This window comes from Meriones unguiculatus, chromosome 19 (assembly GCF_030254825.1).
Source record: "Meriones unguiculatus strain TT.TT164.6M chromosome 19, Bangor_MerUng_6.1, whole genome shotgun sequence".
Classification (NCBI taxonomy): Eukaryota; Metazoa; Chordata; class Mammalia; order Rodentia; family Muridae; genus Meriones; species Meriones unguiculatus.
The window spans coordinates 49,211,734-49,224,416 of record NC_083366.1 but is presented as its reverse complement, the minus strand read 5'-3'; the positions used below and the strand labels follow the sequence as shown (position 1 = coordinate 49,224,416).

At 41.2% G+C, this 12,683-nt stretch overlaps 1 protein-coding gene across 1 annotated transcript in view; it reads left to right on the top strand.

Moving 5' to 3' along the window:
• Mylk4 (myosin light chain kinase family member 4) overlaps positions 1-12,683 on the top strand; it is a 76,534-nt gene that overhangs the window by 39,218 nt on the left and 24,633 nt on the right. Inside the window, exons 3-4 of the mRNA XM_021653668.2 lie at positions 10,675-10,753; positions 11,214-11,643. Of these exons, the coding sequence (XP_021509343.1) occupies positions 10,675-10,753; positions 11,214-11,643 (509 nt within the window). The remainder of the gene's footprint in view (positions 1-10,674; positions 10,754-11,213; positions 11,644-12,683) is intronic.

Here is a 12,683-nt window from a genome sequence, read left to right as displayed (position 1 = left end):
CTTCTGAACAGAAAACCTAGGATTTATAGCAAATGGAATATTGAGTTTGTGTACTCTGGTCACCTCAAGAGATCTGGACACTTGGGAAACTTTGTTGGTTAAGTCTGTCTGGTTGACATCCCTGATGCCATGAGAGCCTGACCCCAAGGAAGCTTCTGAGAAGCATCTATGAACTGCAAATGCTAAGAAAAGAAGTACAGACTGCTTAGCTACAGAGACGTTCTGAATTAAGAGCCTCACTACTGGGAAGTCCTTCACAAAAGAGAACGGATTCCAGGAGTGAAGATCCTTGGCAAAGGGCCTGAGGGGTGCTTTATTATGTCAGAAGCTTCAGGGTATGCTCACTGATTGTGTCAGGCTTTTGTCTGTGATTTTTATAAAGCTGAAGAGACAGCACAATAACACATATAATATATTAATATACAATAGAGCTAGCTACACTAAAAATATTGTAAAGTGTTCTCCCCCCACCCAAGGCAGGTCTTACTGCATTGTCTAGGCTAGACTAGTTCTGAACCTCAGCCTCATAGATCGCTGGGACAATAAATAGGCATAGAGCTGCCATGACTGGCTATGAGGAACTTTAACAGTAAAATGTACAGACATTTATCTTATACCTGTTTCACCTGGAGGCTAGGGGATGTAAATAGAAGTTTCATCCACTATTTCAAAGGAAACAGCTGCGGTTTGCTCTTGCCTTATGGGACAATTATTCCATAATTATAATAAAGTGAACAGTGGCAGTGACATCAGCTAACTCAAGCCTCTTCTCATTTCTCATCAAGAGCATTCATGAACTGTCTGTCTGTGCTAATGTGCTAATGCATGTTGAATAAGTTACAGTCAGTGTAGAAATGTGAATAACAAATCTTAGCCATGCACATTAAGCAAACGAACATTTGCAATACGTTCTGATTTTCATTAGAAATAAGACATTTGTTGAGAAGGTGGTCAAATGGTAAATTACTGTACAAAACCACACTAGGAATAGAGTTCCAGATGTTAGCGGTGACACAAACATTTGCAGTCCTAAAGAGGTCCAAGAAGACCATAGGTTTCCATAGAGGTACAGATTGGCAATTTTCCCTACATGAAAGTACTTTTGGGCACTAGAGGATTCTGGGATCTGCATATAAGGGTCTAGGGCTGAAGGAGAATAGTAAAGTATATTATATCGCAGGCTGCGAGGAACATTTTATATAGGTGTTCAATGCACTCAGTCACTGCCTGGAATTCATCTCCCCCACTTACTAATGAATGAAGCATCTGGACACTAAGTTAGATGTTAGAGATCCTGAGATGCGTAGGCAAGGCCAAACATGCAAACAAATACTCAAACCAGTCTGATGTTACACGTGTGTGAGATTCATGGCCAACCAAGGTAGATAATGAGGATGCATTCTTGAGAATGAATCTACAAAGGAACGCTTTGCCAAGGTAGGTCTTGAATAATGCATGGCAACTCCACACGCTTTTTTCAAAGTTTTTTTTTTGTTTTGTTTTGTTTTGTTTTCTTTCTTTCTTTTTTTTTTTTTTTTATACCACTTGCATCAGAATCACTTGCAAACTCATGAGAGATGTTCCTGGGCTCTAAGCCAGATTAAGAATCTCAGAAGGAAGGAGATTTATAAGTTTTAGGACCGATGTGCCAAGCTCTAAGATCAACAAATGCATTGTCACCGTTCATCACACACTTGATTTTTCAAAGCCCACTTTTCACTTGCCCACTGCAGTGAACTTACAGGAATAGTATAGAGATAGTAAGAATCACTTGCTTTTTCTTGAAAGCCACATGGACAGCAGCCTGTTGTCATGGAAAGATTATTTCAAATTCTATTGGTCTTTCCTGGTCAGTACTGTTTACTTATGGGGATTCGCCAGAACTCGCCTGTCAGAGCACACCACATTACAGCGTGGTTCTGGAGTCCCCAGATGTGCCTGACATTTACCCTCTGGATAGTAATCATATGAAGGTCTTAGCAGAAAGAGAGAGAGGGCTTCTGGAAGTCTCAGGACGTCCCCTAATTAGCAGACACTATAGAGTTATTTTGATGTTGAAGAACAGGTAAGGTACCAGGACACTAGCTGAATGTCCACAACAAAATAAAAAGCTATTAGCATATTCATCACTATATCACCAACTTACCACTTTTTTGTGTATGTGGAGGGGATGCTACAAATCTATTCTTTTCACAGTTTTGCAATATGCAATACAGAGTTAGCTCTAGTCACCATCCAAGAAAACAGTTCATTAAAACCTACTCCTCTGGCAAAATTGAAACATTAAACCTTTGATAGTTGTCTTCCTGAAGGAATTGGCTGAAATAAAATTACTTTTATCCCTTTATGCTAATCATCACCTTTATAAAGAAAAATTAAATTTAAACATTTGTTTTCACCATACAGTATTCTTTTCACTGAGGGAGCCAATCCAGACACAGACTCACTTTCTACATACAAGGGTTCCTGCACTTGTAGTCTCAACCAACTGAATATTTTGGGAAAAGTCATCAGTTTTGAACATGACTGAAGTTGTCATTATTTCCTAAGTGCTGGAGTATAGCACCCATTCACACAGCATAGCATAACAATCAGCATCATTAGGAAGCTATAGACAGTTGGAAGCATGTGGAATATGTGCATTTGCCATGTAGGGACTACACCATTTTATGCAAGAAACTTGAGCATACGTGGATTTTAATGTCAGCAGGGATCCAGGAACCAACCTTCTTCAGATGCCCTGATAACTGTATTCCCAGTTCTCTGGAACTCACTCGTGCATGGTTGCACCATCCTTCATGTTGCTTTTCTCAGAGAGCCAAGTCTGACCAATCTGTAGATCCCAGAAATTAGTAGAAAGTTCTAGGCGTGATAGATCCATCATACATTGTTTTCCTAGCTCCTTATGGGAGTCCAGGTCATTGCCAAGGCCTGGATACTCTGAAAACCTTACTGATGTTATTCCCAATGTTGGTTTCTCACAAGTGGTTGCCTTTGAAGCCAGCTCAGTGTTGTTGTCCACTTTCCCCTTCCCACTGTCTCTGCTATGAGCTCATGTAGGTAAGAGATTAGCTGGTGAGAACCTGTAAGGATGGAGGCAGCATTAAAAATTTTTCATAAGGTCATCACAAACATTTGTGTAATTTTTCACATCGGTCCATTATATGGATGTTCTATTTCCAAGTTCTCAAATTTTAACGTGCACAGAAATTATCTGAGGACTGGTTGAAAGGCAGATTCTAGGTAGTAGGGGAGGGAGCTAGATTCTGCTTGCTTTGTTTCTTTGTCCCCTACCCCCTTCCTTCCTTCCTTCCTTCCTTCCTTCCTTCCTTCCTTCCTTCCTTCCTTCTTTCTTTCTTTCTTTCTTTCTTTCTTTCTTCCTTGTGCTGGTGACTGGATCCAGAGGCCAATCACTCACTATACCTCTGAGCTTCTCTCAAATCCTTTGTATGCAGTTCTAATAAGCTTTCAGGCAATGCTATGCTGCCAGTCCACACACCCATTTTGAGCAGAATGGCCAGACAGCTAAAGGTTTCCTGTACTTGGAGCCAATTAGGTTTTAAAGATATTTATTTATTTACCTAGGTATATGCTATGGCGTCTGTATGGTCAGAAGGACACTTCTGGGAGTCTCAAGTTTAGCTCTCTGAGGTCCCTACCATCCACAGGACCACACATCCCCTGCCCCTAAGAGACACTGTGTTTATCTACAGCATTTGCCAGCACAGGACACCACTGAGAGCTGAGCCGGGGGATAGAGGTTGAGTGGATGAATGTTTGGGGCAGGAGACAGAAGATGAAGGAATAAAAATGAGTCTAAAATAAAACGCATATTAAAAACACCAAGTAAAACGAATGCTCTTAAAACTGTCTGCAGTGGAAGAAATCAAAAAGTTTATTGGGTGATGAAAAAGTACTGTAAACCTCTTGTGCAAATCTTCCAAGAGTTAGCCTTGTGCAGTATAAAAAGAATTTTACATGTAAGAGTCAGTTTAACCAAATGAATATAAAGGAGCGGTGATTCTTTCTGAATCTGGCTTTTCATACACCGACTCACGTTCACCGTTTCTTAGGAGTGGCACTATTTTTAACATGTTCAAGTGTTATCCTGCCACAAAATCCCAAGGAGGCTAAAGGATACCGTGGCTTACGCTTTTCAGATTTACTTTTACCTAGAAATCTAGAAATAATTTTGTTCCCTGTCACATAACATTTCTCCCCATCAGCTTGAGCCCTTCCTTGGTTATTTATCTGTGATCAAGAAGCAAACCTAGGGTCTGTGGACAAAGGACCAGAGATGTGGTTAGGGATATTGGCTTTTTATTTTAGAATTATCCTTGAGTATGCATAAGCTATACTTTTGCAAGGGGATTTGAGGCTCCTAGGGTGGTACTTGGGACTGACTTCCACAAACATATTGTATCCCTGAGTCAAGGGTGAGAGAGAGGCAGGGGTTTGTAGGTGCTTTGCTGTGGATGAGACTGAAGACGAACACAGGTTTTATTGGAATGAGGAAATGAGCAGCTGACAAGTGAAAAAGGGCATGGGGTAACGAAAGATGGACTGGCCTAAACCATTACAGATGGCGGCTCGAAAGGGTTGCAGTATGTCACAGTCACACAAGTGTGAGTGGGGTTAAGAGGACCGTAGGGTCCTGGACCCACCCTCTTTCCTATCACTTTTATTAGAATCTTTAGGAGCAGGGCACCAGACATTTGGAGCCAAGAATTTTTGGAGCAAAAGAAGGCAGATGGGCAGGTGAGGTGGTAAGCTGGGTACACAGGTCAGGAGAAGTCACTGTCTGAGGAAAAGCGAGCAAAGCCAAAGTAGAAAGAAACAGGAGCTGAGAGATGGCTCAGTGGCTGAGGGCACTGGCTGCTCTTTCAATTCCCAGCACCCACATGAGACTCACAACATAACTCCAGTTCCAAAGGATCTAACATCCTCTTCTGGCCTTCTCAGGCTCTGGTCACACATGTAGTACACACATACATGTAAGAAAAACAACCATATACATAAAGCAAAAATAAGTATAATATTTAAGGTATCTTAGCCTGGTTCCGCTCAGCCATCTAGTATAAGATAATGCTTCACGAAGTACCCGGTGGGACTAAACATTAGGCAAAAACTCGTAGATGGCTTGTTTTAAGCTGGTTTTCCTAAAACTGACAGAGATAGGCTGGGCTAACAGCATAGAGGAGAGCATTCAGAGCTGTGACCTGTAACCTGCCCCAAAAAAGGTAGGATAGATACTGGGAGGTCCACACTCTGATCTCAGTGGCCAGCCCCAGTCACTGGCCTTTTAAGGCTCCTTCAGACATACTATCGATGTGGGCTTTGGGCTTTTTTTTTTTCTGCTGGAGAAGGCTGAGGAACACAGTTTGCTTTTAAAAATTGGAACTTAAAAAAAAAACAAAAAACAGTTCACATTACATTTTCATGCATCTTCATTTGATGGTCTAATTAGACTCTGCTGAACTGGCAGCTTTAACATCAGCCCCCTGCAGTCCGGTTTTCATGGTTCTGAATGAAGCTCTGTTCACAGATGTGTGGACACACCCAGAGGCTTCCATTTTCCGGGCAAGGCTATTTACTCAGGTGACTGATTTTGCTTGATGTCATCCGCAGCTCAGGGAGGAGCCACCCTCGGTTCTGAGGTCAAGGCCAACACTTTCCTTCCTGGATTCTGTCAGTGAGACCCTGTGCTAGCTTACCCCACGCCAGTCCCCACAGCCCACAACACAGGCTGTGCTGTGTGAAAGAGAATTCTTCCTTTCTGACCAGGATCACAGGGTGTTTTCTCTGTGTTTAGTGCACTGGGAATTGAAGAGCATCTGCACATGAAGGAAAATAGATTTACTCTCAGACAAACAGTCTCTAAGTCTAATCTTTCATCAGGGTGGTGAGATGGCTCAACCGATTCAGGTACTTGCTGCCAAGCACGATGACCTGTGCTGAGTTTCCAGCACCCAGAATGGCAGAAGGAGGGAATCAGCTCTAGCAAGTTGCTCTCTCGCCTCCATACTCTGCCGTGGCACACTCATTCTAAACAAACAGCAAATGCACATAAAATGTTAAAATCAAGCTTTTACACTCAAACAGGAAAATGTAGGCGCTTTTACTATTTCTTCTAAAAATTGTTCTCTTTGTATTCTTTCGGGAATTATTCATTTTCAATTCTTTCATCAAGAACCCCATTAAAATTTAACACAGTCATTTTAAATTGTTGTAATTTTGTTTTTGTATTTTGGCTCAGATGATCAGAAAGTGTTCGCCATGGCATCACCATAGCAACAAGATACAAAACCACTATTTGGGCAGTTTTTGTCATGTTCCAATTGTGATGTTATTAATTTACTGTTCTGCGGCAACTATAATCCCCAAAAAGCAGGGATGCAATTATCCATGTAACATTTTGTTCTAAAGTGAAGCAAAGGATATGAGGGTCAGTGTGAGGGAGGCTTTAGAGATGGTCCCCAGGGAAGCCTGGCTTTCCTGTGACACAGCCTAATGGCACAACACTCCCACACTGGTAGAACCATTTTTGCAAGTACTTCCTCCCTTCACTGCACATTGCTTTCCTGAGCAATAGAGAGAAAAGACTCCATATTCCAGCCAGAGGACAGATGTGTCACTCAACACAACCACACAACAACACAAAAATTAGCTACAGTATTGTTGAGGTCTCCTGAAGTCTCACTTTTACTGTCACTGTTGAGGTTAAGTCCATTTTAGCATTTATTTTTTTTAAAGGATAGTTTTTGTTGAATGGGAATGGAAGGGGGAGTAGGCAAAGTGGTCCTTGTGGATTAATTTCCCTTTCAGTCAGCCCACCACTTCTGAAAAAGCAGGTTTGAAGTAAAGGACAGAAAGAAACTCATGCTCAGGCAGTAAGTAGGTGCCCAGAGATGACGTGGGTGTAAAGTCTGTGATGAGCAGCAAAAGCAGCCATCTGAGAGATGAATCCTGACCTCACGTAGACAGTACATTGTAGAAAGAGAAAAACAGTTTTGTGAGAAATGAACTGAGATGTCTAATTATGTACTCGTCCTCGAACCAGCTAATTGGAACGTTCTTTTCTTTTTTCCTCCCAAACACAAGATTCAAAAAAAAGTCTGAATGTGACGGGAAATGCTGTTACCTGGTGTCTTAGCTTGCTTTCTGTTGCTGTGACAAATACCATAGCCAAAGTGTTACTTGGGGAGGAAAGGCTCTATTTGGCTTGCATTTCCCAATTGCAGTAGATCATCAAGGGAAGCAGAGGGCAGAGACTCAAAGGAAGGAAAGGCACGAACCAAGCAGGACCCTGTCTGCTGGCTTGCTTTTCATGGCTTGCTCAGTCTGCTTTCTTACATAACCAGGACCTCCTGCCCAGGGGTGGCCTTGCCTACAGTGGGCTGGGCACTCCCACATCAATCATTTATTAAGAAAACATCCCAAAGAAATGCTCTCCGGCCAGTCTGCTAGAGGCAGTTCCCCAGTTGAGGCTCCTTTTTCCAGGTGATAAGTTTGTGTCTAGTTGACAAAATCTAAGGAGCTCACCTAGAGAAATGAGTCTCTGGTCTATCTGATTTTCACACAGTTGTCAGTAAAAGTTTAGCCCACTCTAAAGCATTCATCAATTATGTACATTGATAATGTGTGTGCATATTTACTTTTAGAAGCATTTATTATAGTAACTCATAAATCATGCTTGCCCAAATTAATTCATTAATTTATGGTTGTTTGTTTGTTTGTTTGTTTGTTTTAGAGACAGTGTTTCTCTGTGTAATCTTGGCTTTCCTGGACTCTCTTTGTAAACCAGACTGGCCTCAAACTTACAGAGATCTGCTTGCCTCTGCTTCCCCGAGCGCTGGGATTACAGGTGTGTGCCACTGTAACCTGCTCCCAACTATATTAATATATGTTTTAAAACATGTAAACTATAACTTTGAAACAGAGTTGTAGTAAAAGGACCAGGCAGAAACCGGCAAAAGTATCTACGTGCAATTGCATCCATTATTTTAAAATGAATGAATAGGTGAATCTGAATTAACTGAGCTCTTCTGTTCATCTCAGCCAGCACTGTGAATCCAACAGAGGAGCACAGTCCTGATGAGGCTTTCATCCCTTCCGGGATGATGGGAACGGTTTTACGAATTTCTTGTTTAACAGCACTTATCCTGACTTCTGTACTCATAGAAAACAAATGTCATTTTTGGATGACAAAATGTATCTGTGGACCTGTCTCTTATCTAAGGAACTTCTACGGAGGAACGAAAATGCAAAGTGAAAAGGCGTCGGAATGAAAATCCACATGGTTGTTATGTAGGAAGAGGAAAGGAGAAATACTACTTCTGTGTAGTGGAAATGCTTCAGTTCAAAGCTCCTCTAGATGTCAGTATTACATAGGGAAATGAAACTATAAAGAGCCTGTGGCAATGAGTGGAGGCCTTGCATTATTTAAACGGTAAAACACATGTGACACATTAGGAAAAGGAAAACTAGTCCTGCTTGGTGACTGGCTCCTGTGCCTTCAGGACTAACAGTTCTGTGCTTGGCCAGCCCAGACTGCACTGAATAGTACAGTCCCACCATGCTCACACTGGCCACCAGGTACCGTGGCCCAACTGGTTCCACAGAGTTATATAGCCAAACTCTTACTTTTACATATTTTGACGGGCTGGGATAAAGGAACACGCACCAGGTTTGCATAATTATTAAGCTTGCTTTTGCTCTCACTGTAGTCTTTATGCCACCCAGGATAAATCCCAAAGCACAGTACAAGAAGGAAAATTACCAACAGACAAATATAAAATGCAATCAACACACTTTGTTAAACTTCCCTATTTCACTAACAAATGTAGACTTTCCAGAATTAAAACTAAAATTTCTCTTTCTGCTCTCTTGCACGTTAGTTCTCATCTTTTAACTTAAGAACACATGTATCTTCCTAGTTGTGTGGATGCTTTTATTTGATGACCCCTGCTGTTTTTCTTTTTACTGTGTGGTGCTTACTCTGCAGTAGATCCCAATCAATATTAACTTTCCAGTTTGTCTTAAAATCTCTTTCCATATCAGAAAAACAGTACAGAGTACGCTGTCACTTAGAGCACAGGCCAAACAAAGAAATGAATTAGAATCCTGACTTCATTATAAAAAACGTAGTTGATAGTCTCTCTCTCAAAGAATTTCTGTGAATCACAAATGAGTTGACCATGCAAAAGTGCATTGAAGAATTCTTTACAAACTGTGGCCAGTACGTGTTAGCTATCGTTACCATTCTCATCATCATCATCTCCATCCTCATGACCACACTATTATCATCATCTTCTTCTTCATTGTTATCATCATCATCATCACTTTGTGATATCTCTAGTCTAAGCATCATGGCTATAATAAACCCAACATCTTGGAGGAAACAGACCAGCAAAAACAGTTCAGTGAAATATTACAAGGGACACCGGCATTAGCATGCGGACCACTTCTGTGTCCACATTCATAACCTGCAACTGGCTTGGCCTAAGAAAATTGAAGGCCTTTCCCCCTGCCATCACTGTGCTTGCACTTAAAAGTGAAAGGCTTTCTATAGCTTTGATCTCCATCCTTAGCTTTCTATAGATGTAATAAATGTGCCTCTGTGTGGTGAGGTGCCCATCTGGGAAAAAGGAAGCTTTCTGTATTGTAAATGCATTTGCAATTTGTCTGAGTCCTTACACTCTTCATTTATGTGATATTTCATATCTGTAAACCCTCCTGGAACAAACTGTATTCTGCTCCAAAGAGGGGGGACTGATTTCTCATGGCTTCACATGATTTCCTCAGTTCACAGTGTATAAATTAGAGTTTGTGTGGTTTAGGCTACTGTTCACCTTTCACATGGTGTGGGAAAGAGTTTGTTAAGCGAATCTAAGAAAACTAGGATTGTGAGAACATTTATCTGCTTGGGAGAAAGGCATCCTCTAGGGAAAGAAAAAGCCTGCTGTTAAGAAGCTCACTGCCTTCATCTCCTCATAGTTTAGAAAACTCATTCACATCTTTAATACAACTAAAATGGAGGTCAAGGGTGACGTACACATTACCAGTGCCCTTTAATGAAATAATGAAGATTGGCTACCTTCTACACACCATGACAGAGTTCTGCAGAATTCCTTTGAAAACAGTGAGCTCATTTCCTTTGATATTGCTGTCTGTAGAGGGTTTTATTAATTCAGACTATGTTACATTTTACATGACTGTCAGCTTCTGTGCTTTTGCCACCCATGTTTGAACTATATAATATAGTAGTTTCAACTTGGAACAAGTTTTTCCCTTACTCTTGAGGGAATTTAGTAATCTTTGGAGACATTTTGCTTTATTAATGTTATTTTTAGTAGCAACATTTCTGTTAGACAATAACAGAGTTGAGATGTTTTTCACACAGCAGGGTAAACATCGTCAGTAATAATGTATGCACTGTAAGACTAATTAAGAAATTAAACTTCAAGTGTCTGAAGTCTTTTTTTTTTTTTTTTGTCATCTCAGCTGGAAGGCTAGGTTCTCCTGGCACTGGTAGGGAGGCCAGGCATAATGCTATCCATCTTATCATGATATGATGCTCTTTTCATGGGTATTACATAGCCTGTGTTAGTAGTTTTGAGGTTAAGCGGTGTGTATACAGTAGGTAACCTCAGTTGCTTGATTGTGCACCCGCAGGCTGAGGAAAATGTGTGGTCCAACCCAGCACTGAATGAACGGACAATTGTCAAAGGTGGAAGGACATCAGCCCTCACAGGTAACATCCTTAGGATACTTGCTTAATGATCATCATGAGAGTTCTGTTGGTACTTTTTTTTTGGGGGGGAAGGGGTTTCAAGACAGGGTGTTTCTGCATATTTCTGGCTGTCCCTGAAACCCACTCTGAAGACCAGGCTAGCCTCAAACTCATAGAGAACTATCTGCCTCTGCCTCCCAAGTGATGCTTCTGTTACACTTAAGAAATCACACATTCCTGAATTCTGTAAGAAGGAGTGCTATTTTATTAATTCATATCTTTGTCTGGTTGGCTTTGGCTTTATCAGGGTTAGGGTGACTGCAGTTATCAGTCAGCTGGGCACGTATCATTTTGTTTTGCTTCTGAAGGCTTAAGTCTGTTGTCAAAAAGAAGCCAGGTTAGAGATGCCATTAAATAAAGCCCAAACTAAAGTTGTCATGAGCATTCTTCATTAAAACATTTTGTGTTCTGTGGCTTCTAGAGAGACCTGCACCGAAAGACCAGTTCTCATCCGAGAAAGAAAAAGTTACCAAGCTCAACAAGAAAAATGCTGAGAAGACCAGTGCCTCTGAAGTGCAGAGGAGCTGTGTCATATGTCATATGGAAAGACAGGACAAGGCAGATTTTGTTCCAAGAAATTCCACAGAGCTGAGAGAAAATGCAGGTGGAAAAGACAGTCCATGCATTGAAAGTCTGGAGAGACCAGAAAGCAACATCCTGGCAGATAAACAAGACACTGAGGATAAAAACGGATGTCCGTTTTTCAAAGATGGGCTTCCTTCTGAAGAACGAAGCAGAGGAACAGAAGCGGAGGACAGAGTTCCGACAGCTGCAAGTGAGACAGTGCCAGACAAACATTCAACCGAGAATCAGCACGTTGATGAAATGGATGGCGGCCTGTGCCACGAGAGGTAGCGTGACAACGTTACACACCCACAGTTGCTGTCTCTTTCAGGCCTTTGTGCGATAATATTTGAGGCCATTCTGAAAGAAAAATGAAGACAGTTTTAAAGGCAGTGTTTAGAACCCATTCTCCTATCTTGCATTAATTTTCATGGCTGCGTTTTCCTATTATTCTGCTATTTCTTTTTCTCTTGCCTATATTTTCAGTTACTTTTCTCCCTCCCTCCCTGCTCCCCTCCTTTCCTTCCTTCCTCTCTCCCTTCCTCAGTCCCTTTCTTCCTTCTTTCTTTGCTTCCCTCCACCAGGGATAGAGCTCAGGGCATTGTTCAGTCTAGGCCCATGCCTCCTTCCTGAGCCACATTTGAGTTTTTTTGTTCTGTTTCTAAATCTTACACCAACACTAAGACCACAATCTTCAGTATCTCCAGCAACCAGTACCCTTTAAAGATCAAGTAAAAAGTTTTCCTGTTTAAGAATAAAAACATCTCCTTTCTAAGGCTAAGAATTAAATAATGATTATGCTGAGCTGTAAATTAAAACCCCAATCTGAAAGACTTAGCCTAATCCATTAAACATGGGTTGTTTCTTCCCTAGTATTGTAGGAAGGAGATAACGGACTAAGTTTCTTCCTTAAAATTAAAAAGTGCCAAGTACAAATTCAGGAATTTTTGTGTTGCAATTAAGGTTAGGTGCTCTGAGTTTGTTTGGAGCAAAAGATATCCAAACACCTCTCATGGGGAGGGGGGAAGGGCCTTTAAGATGTCGTTATTACTTAGCTTTAGTACAATGCATTTAAAATTAATCTTGAAGAAATCTGATTTTCAGTGCATTAAGCATGGGTTGTTATTGACGTCCTTGACTACAAGATGTGCTTCAGAAGATCTGGACCTGCTAAAAGACATTAAAGAAGCCACTTCCTCCACCGATCATGGCTCTTCTATGGTTGCCAATCTTTAGGGAGATTATTGTCCCTTTTCTATAATTTCTCTGTTCTGTTAAGTTTCATAAATGACCACTTTTGGGCTCACGGTGAGGTCCTTGGAAGACT